This window comes from Lutjanus erythropterus, chromosome 9 (genome assembly GCF_056507025.1).
Source record: "Lutjanus erythropterus isolate fLutEry1 chromosome 9, fLutEry1.hap2, whole genome shotgun sequence".
Lineage (NCBI taxonomy): Eukaryota > Metazoa > Chordata > Actinopteri > Lutjaniformes > Lutjanidae > Lutjanus > Lutjanus erythropterus.
Genome location: NC_139325.1, coordinates 28,520,037 through 28,539,941, shown reverse-complemented (window position 1 = coordinate 28,539,941; position 19,905 = coordinate 28,520,037). Strand labels below are relative to the sequence as shown.

General features: G+C 37.2%; 1 protein-coding gene and 1 long non-coding RNA gene across 4 annotated transcripts; both read right to left on the bottom strand.

Moving 5' to 3' along the window:
- Positions 1 to 3,549: 3,549 nt before the first annotated feature.
- LOC146321765 (uncharacterized) lies at positions 3,550 to 6,162 on the bottom strand. The gene is made up of 5 exons (XR_014771411.1): positions 6,050 to 6,162; positions 5,744 to 5,773; positions 5,340 to 5,381; positions 5,018 to 5,074; positions 3,550 to 4,181 (listed from the first exon to the last, which is right to left on the bottom strand). It is a non-coding gene; the product is annotated as an uncharacterized LOC146321765 (long non-coding RNA).
- Positions 6,163 to 9,298: 3,136 nt separating this feature from the next.
- dhdds (dehydrodolichyl diphosphate synthase) lies at positions 9,299 to 19,453 on the bottom strand. 3 transcript variants are annotated; one of them, XM_084727041.1, is made up of 9 exons: positions 19,395 to 19,453; positions 18,923 to 19,004; positions 17,296 to 17,412; positions 17,047 to 17,189; positions 15,177 to 15,293; positions 14,458 to 14,559; positions 14,197 to 14,311; positions 12,723 to 12,830; positions 9,299 to 10,034 (listed from the first exon to the last, which is right to left on the bottom strand). In XM_084727041.1, exons 2-9 carry the CDS (start codon positions 18,983 to 18,985, stop codon positions 9,792 to 9,794), a joined length of 1,008 nt encoding a protein of 335 aa, XP_084583167.1. In that variant the 5' UTR covers positions 18,986 to 19,004; positions 19,395 to 19,453; the 3' UTR covers positions 9,299 to 9,791. The 3 variants fall into 3 exon arrangements, with proteins under 3 accessions (XP_084583167.1, XP_084583166.1, XP_084583168.1); XM_084727040.1 differs by having other exon boundaries at positions 19,350 to 19,420; XM_084727042.1 differs by having other exon boundaries at positions 17,296 to 17,460; positions 18,923 to 19,417.
- Between the last annotated feature and the right edge of the window lie 452 nt (positions 19,454 to 19,905).

Genomic DNA, 19,905 nt, shown 5'->3' with positions numbered 1-19,905 from the left:
ACAAGCCATGACTTGACTTGTCGTGTCTCTTAATGTTGTATTTTTTCATCACAGCTGCGCATTCATTGCACAACGTACCAGGTTTTTAACTTGTAGCTGGCAAAGTAAATAACCAATACTGTAACCTGTACAATATTGGTTTAGATTATGCAGCCTATGGTTCAGATGTCTTGAAGTAGCTCAGAGATATGTACCTTAATTTTATTTATCAGATATCACACATGCCAGCCTGATTTGCCTGAAGTGTCTTGAGAGCCACAAAAAAAAAAAAAAAAAAACTCACAGGGACAGTATGTGAATCCGTATCTGACCTGTGGGCTGCTGGTTGTATAGGCCTGTGTGAGAACCTACAGTCTGTTTTTTTTTTTAGAAACTTTATGTTTATTATTAATCAATTAATTTAAAAGATCATTATTGTCATTGCTGGATCTTAATTGGCGTTCACAGGATGTTAAATACACTTATAACCATCAGTATAGCCCACACAGTGAAGCCAGCGAGCACTGAGTCTGGTTAAGATGTTTCAAAACAAAACGCGTCATATTTGACCTACATGTTGTTTCACAGGCTGTAACATGTTGACATGTTGAAGGAGAGGGAGACCCCTGCTGGAATAATGACAAGCATCTGATCTGTCTGCAGTGATGTGGGACTGCCCTCTACTGGCGCCACTGAGAAAAGACACAGGGATTTCAACAGCTGGGACGTCAACCAGATAAAATCATTCTTTGTTCAAAATTCTGGTGCTACAGATAACTAGAAACACTTAAAAATACAACTTTATACAATACAAATAAGAATATAATGAAATAAAATAAAATAGGAACTATACAAGAACAGTTCAACTCAAGATTTCAGGCAATAGCACTGCACATACAGTACAATATATTTTTTAAAGAATAAAAGTAAAAAAGCCTCTGATTTCAGCCTCTTAAATGTGATTATTTTCTGGTTTCTTTCCTCGTCCCTGACAGTAATGTTAATATTTTTGAGTTGTGGACAAAATGAGACATTTGAGGACGTCATCTTGAGCTTTAGGGAACACTGATCGATATTTTTCACCATGTTCTGACATTTTAAGGACCACACAACTAATTGATTAATGGAGAAATTAAATACTTTTAAACATATATAAAAACAATATAACTAAATAAGTTAAGTAAGAAACTGAGATTTACAAAGACGAGAGATATTTGCAGCAGAGCAGGTTCAGATGCAGAAGAATACAATAATGGACTTTTAGTGGTATTTCATTATGATAGAATTTATTCCAACAACCCGTTCCACTCGGTTAAACACCCAGACACAGTGTAATATAAGTCCAGCCTTTGCAGACTTGCTGTCATTTGTTCCATTATTTAAATCCCTCTGAACTGCTTACAGGGTCCTGATATAGCAAATTAAAAATCCCATGGCACACCTGACCTTTTAGGAACAAAATATTATAGCATAATAGTAGGGTGGCATACCTTAACATTTCTTAACAATTGTTCATTTTGTGATAAGAGCACCAAATTTGGTAGATGCATTGAGAGATACATTAGAAACAAATCTGGAAATTGGGCCATCACGAACTCACCCCTTGGTGGGCATGGCAGCCATGTTTCAAAGTGGCCACCAGCGATTGGTCGAACCTTTATTGGACCCACATGCAGTAACAGATCCTAGTATGCCTGAGACCCAAATGAAATGCTATATAAACACACCTATAATTATGTTAGTGAGGTGGCAAAGTTAACTTCTTGTTGTTTTTCAAATCTAGACACTGGGCTGTTGCAGATTAGCGTTCTGATGACCGTAACACCCTGTGGTTACTGCCATGGAGCACTTTGGCCACCCTGAAGCTGTTTCCATGGGGCATGGGGTTTCCAGGGCAAAAAAGGTAAAGGTCAGCTTTATTGTCACTTATTACATGGCTTTGTAACATACTTGACTCTGATTGGTCAATTACAGCACTTTAAGGTCTGTTATTTCTGTATAGTGGACTGTTGCTAGACCGTTTTTATGAAAAGCAGGACAGTTCTCATTATAGACTCTGGAGGAATAATAAAAAAGCAATAATCTGCTCACAGTACTTTTATCACTTCCATATACAATCATACAGAGTACAACATACCTTGAGTCTCTGCATTTAGCGCAGTGCCGTGCCCAGGGATCCAATCCAGTGCCACGGTTTTGGGTACTGACTGGAGAATTGACCTTGTATACATGTTCCTGATAGTTGAAGAAGCCCATGCAAACACGTGGAGAACATGCAAGCTCACATCAGACAGAAAGGCCCTACCTGAACCAGTATTTGAACCCAGGCGAAAGTGCTAATTGTGCCGCCCCATGTTTTCAGCACCACAGATATTATTACTTACACACAAGTGAAAGTGAAAAATATGTTTCACAATGTAAAACATACATGAAAAAACATGTACGTAAAACATGTACTAAACGAAAGAAAATGCAACAAAACGGTGACTGTGTCGAGACAGTCTGACCAGTCTCTCTATGTAGGACCAGTAAAATTGTAATGACATGACTAATTATTTTAGAAACGTCCACAGAATTGTGTGTGCGTACATTTAGTGTAGCAGAACCTGTCCACTGAGTCAACATGTCAAAATGGCTGCTGTGAAAGTCTATTGGATCAGTTTAAGTACTAATTATTACTGACATCTTTGCACCTGCATATTTCAATTATGCTCAACTTTATCAATCCATTTCCCTATTTTAGAGGGAAATGTTCTTCAGTTATCAGTAAAGTATGATGCATTTATTAACTACTCAACAGCACCTGAATAAACTACAATATAAAATTTTATTTCAGCGATTCTCAATAGTTTGGGAGGCCAGAGCTCACTGGTGGGTTGTGCAAGGTCATGAAAAATAAGTATCTTTGAAGTTTCAATTTCATAAATTTTAAATTACCATAAAATATTTATGATTAACTTTAAAAAGTGATCAGAACTAATAAAACAAAGCCACAGGATTTTATGTTAATGTTTGTTTATCTGACCTAGTTTAACAGGTATTGAACCATATTTGGTGACCTGTCACATTAATACCTGAACAAATCTTGCATGTCTTCATTGGTCTGATTAGTTTTGTGTGTTGATCAGAGTTGTGATTAAAGGTTTGGGTGGGATCCAAAAGATTTTTTGGGATTCTTAAGTTTGGGAATGGCTGTTCTCATTGATGCATCAGTAAATTCCTGCTACTGTAACTTTACCAAAGTGATCTTGTGATTGCAGGACCGTTTTACTTATATTTAATGGATTTATATAGAAAAAATGGATGTTTCATTTCAAGTTAACCAGTCTTCATAGTCAAGTACATTTATAGCCATTCATGTAGATGAAGCCCACTTAAGACAAAAATGATGTCAAAATATATCAACACGCAATAAAATGGATGTCCTCCCAAGATGGAGGAGCCTGCAGTTGTTAGCTAAAATCACTATCACAGCATGAGGGAACAGTGGCATGGTCACACATGCCCATATGACATGAGGCTAGTTCCGTATTTTCTTTGTAAAGATTTTCCTGTCACAAAGTGCCAAAAGACATTTTGAAAATTTTTATTCAAGAACATTTAGATCAACCACTTAAGTCAGAAAAGCTTCCTTTTATCCAAACAGAAGACGACCAGGTTCACATCATATGTGTTTTGGGGACGTATCAAACCTTTGAGCAAATAACAGTATTTTTCTGTGGCATTTTCAATGACTCAATCTCATGTCAACATACAGTGTTTCAAAACATTTGGTAAGCATTTCGTATTAGTTCGACATTAAAATACATGGAGATAAAGGGCAAAGTTCCTGTTCTCCCTCAAATTTTAACAATATGCCTTAGCTGCCTTATAAGGTTTAAAATTAGAATCAAAATCCAACTTGTTGGAAAATATCTATTACTCAGCAGTTTAAAAACAAAAAAAACAAAACAAAACAAAAAAAGAATTAGCCTAAAAATGCCATGTCTACAAGATATGGACGGTAATTGTTTTTAAATGGATATGAACGTGACAACAAAGTTTCGTTACATCAAGTGCAAGCCCAAAACAAACCTATAAATGACATTTGTAATATAAAACTTGGTAAAAAATACTTATTTAAAACTGTACAATCACCAAGTACACAGAGTAAGCACATGAACCGTTATTCATTTGGCGTCAGTAGCTTCGGCCTTTGGCTCCTGAGGACAGAAAATAAGAAAGCAGCATGTTATGAGCATCCTTCTTTTTGGCAGTCGTACAGTGCATTCCCCTCTACTGTGATCATCATCATGCTATGATTTCATCCATTTTTTATTTTGTATATTTTGGAGTGCCTGCAAGGTTCACCTAATTCAACATAGCCTTTCAGATCATTTTATTACCAAATGAAATGGAAAACCTAATTACAGGTTATTATAAGTCATAAAAAATATGGCATATTGTCATCAGAGACAGGACTGCATTTGTTGACGTGCACCACTATCACACAAGACTTCTAAAACTTAACTCAGGATGTATAAATGGCAATAATCCAAATTGGTTTAAGGACTTTAATTTTAAGACATTTTCAAAACTTGCAGACACCCTGTCTTGACTTTGCTGTGCTTCCATTTTATTGGCTGTGTGTATTTTTAGTTTATAATTATAGGTTTTGTTCACAAGACCATGACTTTTTCTAATCATGCTCATACAGAGAGGCATGTTATCCAAAGATTTTCTTCATACACTGCCAGGAGGATATTCACTAAAGATTTTTTAAATGTTTGTGCTCTCGAAGGAACAACTGAAACACTTGAATAAGTCATTTTTGTTCTTAACACTGAATTAATTCTTCGTTAGCTTATCCCATTCATAACATTTGTTCTTCTTCCCTTGACACTCTAGAGATTGATAACATAAATTTTAAACTGTGTGTTCTGCTAATTTGCCCACATGAATTATTTTTTAGTTGCCCAACACAAGTTATCTGCAAGAAAAGTGAAAATATGTAGTGGGAGAGTTGTAATGGAAGCACTTTTTCATAAAGGAAACAAACCTCAGCCTTGTTGCTCCCATTCTCAGCTTGTTTGGGCTTCCTCGGTTTGGCTGCCTTCTGCAAACAATAGTGACACTGGATTACTAACAGGTTAGAGCTCTCCAGCCAGCATACAATTATCACATGCTTCAGAGTAGTGACCTAATTCAAGTGTACCAAAACATCTAAACTGTTTCTCAAAAGGTCCTTTCTCATTCATCCTGGAACCCGGGCAAACTTAATTTCCCTTCAAGGAACTCAAGCCCGTGAATCAGTTTCACATGTGACATACAGCACACAGAGATGTTTTGTTCAGTTCAGCTTTGTGTTATCAATTTCATACTTTTGTAGCAGGTTTCTTCACAACTGGTGCAGGTTTGACTTTCTGCAAAATAAGAAAGATATTTCAAATGGTATGTAACAGTAGATGTCACAACAAAGGAGCAAGGGCTATACTGAAAAATAATGACAGGTGACATTGTGCATGTTAGTTTAGTGAAAATCAATCAAAATAATTAATGTTTCAAATTGCAATTACAAATGATAATAAAAAAGTGAATACTGGATAAATTAACAGAAGATATCATGTATGTGCAGTGACAGATGGGTTTATGCATATTTCCATTTAAAGGTTTATGTTTATCCTTACAGGACGCTGTGGGTAGAAAACAACTAACTTTTGGATGAGGAACAAGAATAATCATAAAGAAAAATATCAGAACTGACTAAGTGTGTTTCTAAGCTTACCCCTTGCAGTCGTAAGGATACTCTTCTTTCCTATTCAGATGGAAGGAGAAACTCTTCAGTAAAGACAGTAGATGTAACAAATTTGCCTGATTTTTAACAGATGACCCTAACAAAGAATGATATTTGCAGCCCTGAAGTGGGCAGCAGGCAAAATTATTTTAAAACAAAACTAAAATTTAAGTAAAATTACATTAAAATCAGCATTTAACCAGAATGCTAAATATGAACTACATATCAAAAAGTAAAATGAATTCTAAATCACTTTCTAAGAATGCAGACATGTATGTATGGGTTACTGTTACAAACCTCAGGGGGGACAGTGGCTTTCTGAAAGACAAAGAACAGAAAAACACAGCATTACAATCGGAATACCAGTGTTACACATGACATCTCATAACAACTAAAACAACACTATAATCTTACAAAACCAGAGTATCAACATTTCTGCAGACATGATCTTGTTCTGGTAGAAAAATAAACAGGACAGACTAATTAAGAAACTTTTCTTTTTTTTTTTCTTTTTTTTTTTCCGAACGACTTCCCGCCCATATTTGAATTTAAATCTGGGCTGTCCTGTCACCATGACAGCAGCTTGGCGCCCTGACAGCTTCCTTTGTTTTGTATCAGTGCGCGCCGATAGACAGCTGTTGGGAAACTGATAAGCTTACGACTCTACTAATCTGTAGCTACCGCCATATTAATAACTACAGCCAAACGAAAGGCCCGCAGAACTCGCAAACAAATTAAAATTAAATATGAGGCGAGATTCAATAAGGAAGTTGTTTTGTTTTTGGGTGTATTCATTTACATATGCAATTTGTATTTTTTTCTTAATAAATACTCTAAATACCAAACGCTTCTACAGGACGTGTAACGTTAATCGCGACACGTAAAAGTACCATATGTCCTGATAAAACAAAACATTCGTCATCCTATTAAACATTTCACATCGCTGCATTTGTTCAAAATAAGTTGAAAATTACGATACGCCCCTTGATGATACGCCTTAGTGTAAATAACGTTGATGTCAGCGGTTAAACATCTTAATTGTTGGTTAAATTCAAACGGTATGACGACATGTTAAAGCTACTTTGTATCAACATGCACGAACAAGGCTGACTTTTCTTATTCAAAACAGACAGTGAAAAAACATAATCGCCACCTCCCCTCCCCCAACTTCTTCCTCATATTTGCAGCTTGTGCTTGAACTTGTTTTGACTACAAAATAAGCCATTCAGCATTAGTAAATTTCTATGACTTATGCATTCAAATTGACCCGACAGGTACAAATTAATAGCATGTATCGAAAGTTTGTTGTTCTGTTTAACCTGTCAAGATCCCCCCTCCCCTGCCTCAGCCCACTGTCTGTCAAACAGGGAAAGGACCAACGGTGCCAGACATTTTGCACAGCGCAATGTCAACGGCCGCACTAGTCAGGGCTTTGACGCTGGACGTGAAAAATACATTAACGTATGTCTCCAGTTGTGTTTAGGTGATCTGAAATTATTTTACGTTACTACCTCGAACACAAACTTTTATTTTCGACGAATGGGAGGATGCCCGAACAGGTCCCCACTGTCAGACCGCCATTGCTGTGCCGTTTGTTAGGGATGATGACGTTCATCTGATGCAGAAATATCAAACGCAGCCTAACGGTAATCTCAAGTTAATAACACCAAGCTGATGCACTGAATTAAAATAAAATAAAAATTTAAATCTTACCTTTGACTTAACCATGTTGTTTACTGGGAATGAACGGTCAGCTCACAAAAAATATAACCGCAAATCTGGGTTTTTCCGGAGAGATAACGCACAACAACCAACCAGTTGCAGAGTAAAATGGCGAATGTACGATGCAAACGAATGTTTTTGTAGTTTACACTGAAATATAAGAACGAAACCGGTTTGAACCAGTTTTGTATTTCGATGTCTGTCATTGGATGCAAATACGCCATGTGACTCCAGGCACCGCCCACTTGTTAAAGAGGCAGGAAGCAACCTGGAGAAATACTGAGCAACGCCATAAGGAGGCGCTGTATCGAAGGTTTCTGATTGATTAAAGGCTGTGATTGGGGGGAAAAAAACGTCATGTCGAGAAGGGAACCCAGGACCCGCGAAAGATCTCGCGAAAGTGATAGTTTTAACCCAAAGCATGAGCTTTATTCAATCCTAACCAAGTGTTTTATATCACCTAAACATATGAAAATTTTAACCAAAGCGTTTCACATTATAAAATATAATTAGTTTGAACAATACGCACAATGTCGACGCGACGCCTACAAATCTCGCGAGGGTTTCACAAATCTAGGGTTCCTTTCAAGACACGACCAAAAAGGGGCACTTCACAAAAGCACGACCACCTCACCATACCTATATTGATTAACCCAACTTTTGTGTTCCCAAAAAATAAAACGAATGAAAAACGCAACACTATGTAGATTTATTTCCAATTCAGTTTAGTTTCAGTTAGTTTCCAGAGTGGATTTCCTCATGTTATAATTGAGGTATTTGTTGGGGCGCAAAATCTATGAAGTTCACACTAGATATTACAATACAACACTTTATGAAGTTGATGTAGTCATGTAGGCATCCCAGGCTCAATAAACATATACACCAATGCATGTTGTGTTGATAAATTTCACCAGATTGACAAAGACTATAACTAAAGGCATTTCCTGTATATTTTTATTTTATTTTAGTTAGTTTTGTAAATATACAATATTGTCTAGTTTTGAACTTAAGTTAACTAAAATGTTTTTTCACACCTAGTATGATTTTTAGTTTAGTTTTACTTAACTGTAGTAACCATTGTCATGACAAAACATCATAGTATATGCTGTAGTGGTCTCAAGTAAGGCAATATTTCTATTTTATGTTACTTCACTACTCTTGAAAGGGAGATATTATATGTCTTTATTCCACTACATTTGTTTCACTGTTACAGATATAATCTAACTTAAATCTTAACCACATTTTGCTGCTTATGTACTTATACTTACTTGCTTATTAATATTTTATGACAGGCCTGACTGTATAGATGATGATCAGAGATCAGCGCTTATGCTTTGACTCCACAAATGCCTGCCACTTGTATTTCAGTAGGAGTAACAAGGCAAGAATCGAGTACTACTCAGTATGAGTTTTTTTTTAATTGTGCTTCTAAAATGTTTATTAATTTCCTTGTTGATATGAAGATTGGAATGTTTTTCTATTTTATTAGTAATGTTGTATTCCTGAGGAATGTAGGGAGGATTATTGTGAATGAACAAAAGCCAATAAACATAGCCTTGAACAAAATTTTAGTCTGTCTTTGACTTTATATATATGCAACAAATGACTTCATTTAAACTGTATATTGACCATGTCAGTTAGTGGAAAGGTCCAATATGGCTGCATGGGATTCCTCACAAAAAAGATATTTTTCTGCTGCACAAGTTAAGACAGATAGCAAGATATTAAAGTCAGATGGAGGAAAGAACTGAAGCAACTGATCAAAGGCAACCATAATACTGACATGCAGTAACCACAAATGAGTGAATCACACGTGACTTAACATCTCTGACATACAGTAATCACTTTATTCTGTTGAAGAAAGCTGGTCAAAATCTAGTTATGTCATTAACATCACACTCAACAAACAACACTTTCTTTGGGACTCGACAAAAATGCAAAACTGGACTGATTTTTATTCATCTGGATGACTGCTTTGGAAAACATTTCCAAAACACAGGATCCTTGGCTTTCACTCTTATAATTTCATCTTCCAATGGCATGCATTTGACAAACAATTTACACAACTATTTAACTATATCTTGACCAGACATTTCCACGTATTAGACTTTTTTTTTAAAATCTACAATCATAAATATCAATTATTCTACAGCCCCATAGGGGTAAAATTTCCCTCTCATCTTGACTCAATCAGTAACACAATGAAACCAATCCCAGTTACTGTTTACTCCCCCCTTTTCCTCAGAAGCCCTTTTGGGAAGAGCACAGGAGAGGTTTTATCCCCACTTCAACATGGGGTTTGTTCTTCTGAGCCTTCCTAGGCCAAGACGGCTTCGCTCCATAAGTCATTAAAGTAAGAGTCTCTCTTGTGCTTCAGTGCTTGTAGGAAGTCCTGAATCCGTTCTTCCCGGCAGGTGGTGTAGTGCAGCAGTGCCTCTTGTCTTCTCTGGGCGTCGGCAGGCTTTCCATTCCCATGATGCTGCAGGTGCTCTGCTACACAGGCACGATCAGCCTCCAGCTGCTGTAAGGTCTGATGCTCTCGATGTAGGTCTCTGGCTTTCTACAACACAACACACATTAAAATTCAAATTAGTTATGTAAAGTAGGATTTGCTTTAATTACCAATTTTAAATTAGAATCACCACCTTGCAGTTGTATGGCTCTAATCAAGTTGTAGTTGACATCCATGTCCGTCGAAACTCATAATATATGTAGTGAAGACTGGGGGAATTTAATAAGCTGTATTAAGTGTATTTTTAGGTGAAGTGGCAAATTATTGCTACAAATGCAGGATTCCAGTGAATAATTTCCAGCAAGAAACATCACTTCACTTAGAGACTATTTTTACAGAGGAATACAGAGGACTGATGGAGAGCTTCTTCACATGGTGCAGTGACAATCACTGAAGCTCAATATCAGCAAAACCAGTGAGCCTGTGTTGGATTACAATGCTTCAAATATGAACATTATTGCACAGAAGCTACAGATAGAGCTTTTTACACAACAGTTTTTTTAAAACATGAAATAGTGTGGTAAACACAGGTGTTACCAATGATACTAATTAAGGTTCCTTTCCATTCAGGACAAACAGGCAGTGTGTTGTTATTGTGCACGTTGGCTCACTGGAAAGACTCTCCTACACACACTATGATGGGACATTAATTAGTATCATTTGTAACACCTGTGTTTAACCTACTATTTAATATCAATACGGCTGCCATGAAAGCCTATTCTAATTCCCTATTCTACCTCGTGAATACTGCACACACATCTTCAACCTGGCAGCACAAAGGATCCATACAATCATCAGTTTCAAGGTGGGCACCAAAGATTAACGTCACCAATTCATTAACTGACCAAATATGAAATATGGTCACAATCACCTCTTCTGTTCCCGACTTATGGCATTGAATCAGAAAAATGTTTTTGCAGAACAATGTGATGTCAAACCGAAGTTGACATTTGGGATACAAAATGTCATCTTTTCATCATTTTATCCCACAAGGGCAGTGCCTGATCAAAACATGTCTGTTCAGAATGGGGCGATTGTTTGGCCTGCTTGGTTGCTGCTCTTGCAGCTTTTGCGAGAACCCCTCATTCAGACTACTTCACACTCGACACTGACTGCATAGGGCAATCAAAATGTTAACATTAAAACTCCATTTAGCCAACACCTCTTTAGGTATAGCCAGCTCCACAGAGAGAGTGTTAACCATAATCCACTAAAACAAATTTTACACAAAAGAAGACATTAAGTGTTTCACATATAGATTATACAGTTCAATAACACGTTATACACAGTCAAGTATGTGAACAGTCATGTTTATAATGCTGCCAGTTGCCTATGCAACCACACAGTTAAAAATAAAGTATATCTCTGGCCTTACAGTATTATAACTTAGGCAATCAGAATTATGCTAAAATTTCTATGAAATTAACTCTGAACAAGGAGTCACAAAGCTGTTATCACCATAGCAACATCTGATTGTAGGTGGAACATGTGGATTCTGATGAACTAATTAAGGGGCCGTTCTTATGTTGCATCCTTTGAGTGGGCACATTCATTATTTTAAATGGAGCACACAACAAGCACATTCAAAACTGATATTGATGCTGTAGCAGCGTGCATTTGTTGCAACGTGAGATCAAAAAAACTGACATTTTTTTAATGCAGCAAGTGCACCACAGGACTTGCTTCACCTCTTCCGTTCAAGGATGTCATAACTAAGACCTCAGGATGAGTGCCAGTCTTTTAGGCCAATTTGATGTAGTGGCAAACACTTGTAATGACAACGTCACGTGATACGCAGCAACCCAAAAAGACTTTCGCAAATTCAGTAATTTTATCCCCATTCAAGTAAGCAGAGGACTAAACTGGAAGTCAGTCACTTGGCCTAAGGAAGTCTCTAGTGAGCTTGCTCTATTAGCTGCACAACATGGAAGCATATTCAGAAGATAATACAAGGAAGTTGGCTTCATGTGCCACTGAGCAGCTTTCATAGGAATGACCAGAAGCCCACCTCCGATGCTGTACCCACTGTACATCCATGGTCACAACATCCAGTTGAAGGGTCAGGCAAACTGAAGACAGGCCAGCAGCTAATTATACTCAGTTGGTACCTGGAGCTGTACAATCTGTCAATGTCTCAATATTTTGACAGAAAAAGAAGGAACAGTGACTATATATATATATATCAGCTAAGAACTTTGGATAACTGGTGAGCATGTTGATACACTGTTCTTAGGTTACTAGTTATACTGGTTAACATTTATGCTAGCTAACATATCATCATGCTCACCAGGGTACACCAGGGTATTCCTGAACGAGTACAATCAGCTGCTCTTCTGTCCGGTGGAGCTGATTGCTTAGTAATGGCAGGTAGGACAGTAGTGCAACCTCCCAAGCACCTTGGATAAAAAGATGAAAGTGGCACGGCTGATGTTTTCCAGCCCCTAAGGAACCAAGTGTTATGTTCATGTGTTGGCATATGGCAAAGACAGGAAAACTGCATTGGCAGCAGGGAGCTGAGGTCACACACAGATCTTCAACTACACTGATTGCAGAGATCCCCATCCAGATATTTGCTTAAGAACACTCAAAGTGACAGAGGAGTGGAGTTCAATTAGTAGCTTTTGCAGGGTCACAAAAACAAACACTGTATTTTGAGATGTTCTCCCTGCATACCCCTCCAAAGCAGAGTCCCACGCTGATGACAACAAACAAACTGTGTCTTAATATAAGCCTTACCTGAATGGATTTGTAATTTAATTGATACTGGAGAATGGCTTCACACAGGTTCCAGAATGAGTACTCTGGCCACAGAACCGACTGAAACACTAGACAGGAGTGGGAAGCCTGCAGGATGGAGGATAAAAGAAAATCAATATAAGTCTCAGAGGAGAAGCTGTGAAGTGTTTGATAATATGATCAAGTCATTACACTTTTTCTTTTATGTATGGTTAATACTGTCTATCATATATTACACCCCTAATTTGGTGGATAATCCTTTTTTCACAGGCATAAAAAGCTATTATAGAAAAATCGTATATGAAAATAGATTCTTAGAGAAGTCCTATGATCAAACGTGTGGTTGATATTAAAGAGAAATGTGGCTTCTTATCTTTTATGGCTGTTATATTACAGATAAAGCCAACAGCATACAGAAAGTGGCTCTACCAAAACTCTAGAATAAAGAAAATCAACATTAAGTTTTTCTGAAAAACAAAAAGCAGCTTGTGGCGTGTCTGCTTTGTTGTAAAAGCTACAACTGACACATCTTTTGCAGATATTTCTGTTGGCAGAAAAACAAATGTTGGGCAATGTCTACATAAACCAAAGTCTTTGCTTAAAATCATAGGTGGTGATTGCTTCGAGCAACTTAGCCTGAAATACAAGTCCAACTGCTTGGGTTACAGCTTCTGTTTCAGAAAATTACTCATTGCTCCTAACTTGCAATGAACACCAAAACCGCGCCCTTTTCGAGGACGAGGGTCCAAAGGTATGAATTGCACCCTCAGTAAAAATTTGAATAATATTTGCCAAGTGCCACGTGGTAGGTCATGCATCTGTTGTGTCTGCAGCTGTTTGTGTATGCATCCTGTTTGAAACATGGTCAGGGTGCATGGACTGTGTCTACATGCACAACTTTTGTTGTGGTTCATGTAAGTGCAGCAGTGAAATGTGAAAAAGGGCTACATGAAGGTAAATATAGATCAGCAGGTGTGTTGTGATTATTAAATGCTCTCTCAGCCTTGATGATTTAGAGCATCGTTACATGAACACACATCTCCACAGATCTGCACCCAGAGTTTAATTCTCTATCAAATAAAGACAATGATTTGATTGATTTAAGCAATGATTATAATGTATCTCTCCTCCTATAGTCACATAGTTTAGTAGTTAATGTTACACAACGGTGTTTGCACTGTGATGTGTTTCATGATAAAACATAACAAGCTACTTTTGCTAAAAATAAAGTTGGAAAAGTGGTTATAAGAAGCCCGGATAATCAGACATCTCCTTCATAAAAAGGAGAATATTAAGCTTTAACCAACCAGTCTGGTGCATGTAGAGGTCTCACTGAAGCTTCTAAATTCATATTCCTACTACCAATCCTACTTTAGTATTTTGAACGTTTAAGGGCTCTCAAGGAGCATATTAAAGGCAACCGCTCTCATCTTTAATTGTTGTCATTTTTCAATGCAGTCATTCTCATCCTCACCTGCCAAAGAAGGAAGTCGCTGAGGCGCACTTCTCCAGACGTGCGGATGAGCAGATCAGGATTGGGAGAATTATTGCTGTACAAACACTCGCTTAGCAACGCCTCTGAAACATCACTGAGCGCAACAGAAAAACACAAACACAGTTTGTTAAAGAAATAGCTCCCTCTGTTAGCTTTTTATATTCTATGTTGCATTATGAATGTTGGAAGGATGAAATCAACAAGATCAGCTCAGTGGTGTCTTTGCCATTGTTTGTGTACCTTGCTTTGATCAGGCCCTGCTCCACTCCCCAAGCCATCTCTCTGACTGCATTGGTGATTTCATACCTTGATGTGTAGGCAAAACACACATTCAGGAAACATCTGCAAAAAAGAAGGAAAAAAAGAAATATGTTTTTATTTGAACATGGAAAGGACAACAGCCATTGGAAATAACAAATTAACTCAATTTGAAACCATATGCATAGTATTAGAAGCATTGTCTGCATAAAAATGTGGTCTTTGTACTTGAACCTGGTTTGAGGTTGATGTTTTCTGTGTATTTATGAGTTTTTTCTTGTGTTTTTTGTCAGAATGCAGGACAGGGGGACAATTATGCCACCTAGGAATCTGAAAGATTGCATTGTTGAAGTTTCGGTTGGTGAAGGATAAAAGATTGGGGTACTTGATAAAGAGGAGTGATATTTGAGTTATACAGACTATGACGTTTGTGTATGTGTATTAAATTTTAACATGTTTTGTTTATATTGATCAGATCAGAAAATACAGAGGGGTGTGGGTCTTTATTTCTTGATGTGGCATAAAAATAAATATGTGTGTGTGTGTGTTTGTGTATATACACACACTCATTCATTCATTCATTTACATTGAATAATATAAAAAAGGTCTCTCAAATGTCATGTGGCTAGTTTAGGGATAAAGTTGAATTACTATTTGATGAGGGTCATACAGACAGAAGTACAAATAAATAAAACACATACTTATTGTGTGCCTTGGTTGTGACCACAGCTTTGGCGATAAGTTGCTGAAGGTCGAGTGGCAGCATATTCAAGTCACCCAGCACACGGATACACACACCATGTTTCTCCAGGTTGTCCCTGAAGAAGGTGAGAAACAACAGAGCTGTATGAGCAAGGAGAAAAATCAAGAAAAGCAGCAAGAGGAACCAGAAGAACAAGAAGGCTACACTATTTTACAAAGCTGCTGAAGCATGTCTGTCTGCATTTCCATACATAAAGATGCCTACACAAAAGAATTTCCACCTGGCAGTCAGGGAGTACGGGTTCCCTGAAAATGTTGGTGTTCAACACAACAGTAACCACATTTTACCACTGCATTTTACTGTGTTACTGCTGTAAAGATGTAAGAACAGAGCTGAGGTGGAGTGAACAAGTGACAAGCACCAAAGCTGACTATGACAAGTTACCTCTTTTAAGCATTTGAGCAAAAAACATGAAGAAAATTCAAGAAATCCAAGACTAAATGTTTCTTGAGCCAACATCTAGTGGCCATTTGTGGAAATGTGGATTAACACACCTCTGTATTAGCTTAAACATTCACTGTGGCAGCTGTTTGGTTTAAATAACTGTTTCTGAACATTTATTTTCGCACTAAAGACCATAGTTACAACATTTACAGTAGATAAATACATACTCTAAAGTATAGCAGGGAAGATGTCAGTATCAGCCAACATAACAGTGGAAATAAGTGATATTGTGGACACCAATTTCTAAGTCAGCCTTTCTTTCTCTTGGTCAGTCTGGCATCAGTCCACAGCATATCTTACTCAATGGCCAATGCAGTGCTTTGTGTTTCTGTGGCAGTGTTGTCAATTGTGAACTCTGTATCCAGTTGCAGCAAAAAAAAAATCAGTAATTCCACAGTGTAGATGTGTTGAAATGCTGTGAACTATGTTCATTTAAAAAACATTTACAGGTCATGGATTTGAAAGGCAATTACAGACGTACCTTTTTAATCTGTCTTTTCATTTTTAATGGGAGTAATGTTATAATTTTGTTGTTTAAGCTTCAATTATTGGTTTCTACTTTGTTTTTGTTTCTTCTATGTCATAAAATTATGTTTATTTATCTAGTTTTAAATTATATTCTTTTTTTTTTTTTTTTTCTTGCAAAATTAGTATTTTATTGTTTTTATTTGTTTGTCTATTTTGTTTTCATTTTGCTATGTGAAGCACTTTGGACTGCATATGTGTATGCAGCTGTGTTGAGCTGAGTTTGAAAAACATCAGTTTTTTTAAAGCCTGAAACTGAAACATGTAAGATTCAGTCTTGCAAAGGCACTTAACTTTAAGTACACAGCAGTATACTCTCTCAAGCACTGAATTTAGTTCCACTCAACTGTACTTTAAGGAAGCTGTGAATCATATGTAAACATGTGACCTGTCCCACAGGCAACAGCAAAGTGAAAAGCTATTTAAATCTTCAAAATCCTTAAAGCTACTAGGAGGAACTTTCATATTGTGTTGAATTTAAGAGGCCCCTGTGGACAAAAGCGACAGCGTTTCCACCACCATAACCACAAAGTATAACGTGAAATATTAATTTCTCTGAAGAAAAACCTCCTCCTGCTTCTTTTTAACTGGCTAACATAACATTGCCTGGGAAAATATAAACAAAGGCTCCTCCAATGTGCAAGCTGTAAACAATTTCATCTGATTTCAAGGAGAGTCCGACCCAGTGGCAGGTATTAAGAATAACTAGATAGAAATGGCCAATCTTCCTGCTGATGGTCTCATTTGCTTAGTAGGTCATACAAAGACATTGGTATTAAAATAAGATCGATTCATAACCAGTTAAAAACTCCTTGTAGTACACTGAACTTGAAACTCACCGTTCCTCCAACAGCCTCTCAAATTTCTGCTTGGCCAGCTCCATCAGCCCATCCACCTCATCTTTAGTGCGCTTGAAGTTCTCAATGCTGAAGGCATATACCGTAACTTCTTGGATATTCAGATGTTTACACCAACGTAATGTCTGGTGTGGGGGGAACAAGAGGATATTATATACATTTCGGCAACATGTTTTATGCCCAGAAGGCATGCATTTGAGAAGATAAGCTTTAAACCCAATGCAGCCTCACCTCTGCTAGCTTGTTGAAGCCCTGCATGTGGCCTTCCTGCCGCTCCATGTTCTTCTTACGTGCAAAGCGACGGTTTCCATCCATGATGAAAGCCACATGTTTAGGCATGGGTCCAGCCTGGAAGACGCAATGCAGATCAAGGAGTCAGGAGAGATGTGGGTTATACTGACAGAGACATACTGTAGCGTTAAGACAGTACAGAGCATTCAATTCATTTGGTACTCAAATCTATAAAAATGGCTATTTACATGGTTTTGCTCACGAACATTCTTCATAAAGAAGAACCTTTAAAAAGAGGTATCAAATGAAGTTTTCCACTACTATCCATATCACTTTAAGGGTACTGGTATGGTACTGGTATCATGCCCCAGAGGACGCTGATTAACTTTGTTAAGTGTCAGGTTTGATTCTTGATGACAGAAATAGTCTCTTGAAAAGAAATTTTAATTGTAGTGCGCTTACAATCTTTCAACTGCATCTCATGGTCTTTATCAGTGGATGACATATGAGTAACGTCTATCCACTGATGACGATTGTGAGACGCAGTTGAAAGCTGGGAATAAGGGATTGTGTTTATTCAAAATGAATATTTGAGTGTCTTGGAGAGTTTTCTCTCAAACAAAATAAACTATTTTTTCTTCTTGGCTCTTGGAAATTGTTATGAGGATTTTTCACTGTTTTATGTCATTTTATAGGTCAAATGGTTCATTGATTAATCGAGAACATGATCCACAGATTAGTAAATAATGCAAGCTAATAATCTGTATTTCACCTAGTGATCCCTTTTATTAAAAAAAAAAAAAATCAGGTAGTGCAAACTGAGCAATATTTAATTTATGGATGCTTAAAAGATTCTTAGAGGATTATAGAAAAACACAAGGAAAATTAAAAAAAAAAAGAAGAAGCAGAAGTCAGCGTCATTACATCATAAACCAAGTAATGGTGCCAGTTCTATTGAATCCTGTGGGAGAAGCATGGAGAAGCACACTAAAACCCAACATATCTGTCATATGACTTTGGATGAAGAAAAAGGATGGAAAAAGAACACACTTCAGAGAATAGCATACTGATTGTTTTTTCAAATGTATGCATTCGTTTTTTTAATTTGCTCTTTGTCTCCAAACGTTATCCAAAGATGATTAGAGTTTAAAGTTAAGTTTTTAAAAATAAACAAACTGACAATTCATGGTAAACAAGGCTTCAAAATAAAAGGATGGAAGAAGGAATAAACAGATTTGGTCACTATTTATTTATCATAAACCGAGCATTTTAAGGGACACTTCACTTGTAACTTTTTAAAATGTTGAGACTAGTTTGAGGCCAATAGCAACTAAAAGAATGCACAGGTTTGGAAAAATCAGTATGCTATTCTCTGAAATCTGTTCTTTCATGTTTTGCAGGGATTTCTCCATCAAAGGTCATATGAATTACACACGTTGGGTTTTAGTGCGCTTCTCCACTCATCTCCCATTGACTTCAACGGAACTGGCACCAAGCAGAGACAGGACGTTACTTAATGACCCTACAGATTTTTCAAACAACCCAGGGTCTTGTGAAATGGAAATACACGAAAGGCACTAACTGGGGCTAGAAAGAGTTAAATAAGAATATAGACATCCAGGCTTACCTTCAGGACGTTAGCTGCAATCTTTTCAAGCAGGTTTAATTCACCTTCTCGTATCCACGACATTTTCGGACTTTAAAACGGTCTATAAAGAAGTAATTAAGATGGTTTTAAAACGGTTTATGACTGTCAACCTTATAACCTATCACAGACGAGACAGAAAATATACTAAGTTATACTTTATACAGCAAGAAAATTATCTAGAAGTCTTGTTGAAGCATCATTTAAAAGAAATCGTTTAATGCTGTGTAGCCAGTGGTTGATTTCACAGTTAACTGCCACCCTGGCTCACGAGACATGCACTGAACTTAGCTGCTCTGAGGCTAAAAAAAAAGCACAATTCAGCGCACACATCGTCCAGAAAGCACCTACTGTTAATGAAACCTGCCCCACTCATTCAAACTACTGCACCACACGCTCTTCTACTCACTAAAATCCAGTAATTCTATCTCATCTCCCAGAGCCTCCAACTCACAGCTTTTACGATGACGATCACTTCCGTATTAGAGTAAAGTGACGTAACGGCGCGGTGACGACTTCCTGCCAGAAGTTTGTAGATGTTTAAGGCATGTGGATGGAATTTACGTTTATGGATTTGAGTCAGTTATTTGACCTAAAATGACACTAAAGGCCTAAACAAGGGTCATTGGGAGTAAAGCTGTGATCTTTTCTACATTTGCTGAAGTAAAAGTAGAAATATTACGATGTAGAAAGCTTAAGCAATTACAGTTTTAACGTGTTATAACCAAATAGCAATGTAAACATTCAAAAAATGCCAGAAGATCAGAGTACAAGTTTGATAGAGTACATCAATTCAAGGTTTTCACTGCATACACATATTTAGAGTTTAGGGTTGATTGAATATATTGTTTGAATTCAATTTTAATTTTACATTTTTGGAACAATAGGTAAAAAAAAAAAGAGCCAAACAATACATTTCATGAGTAAGGGAAAATCAGATGCAATATACTGGGCAATATATGTAT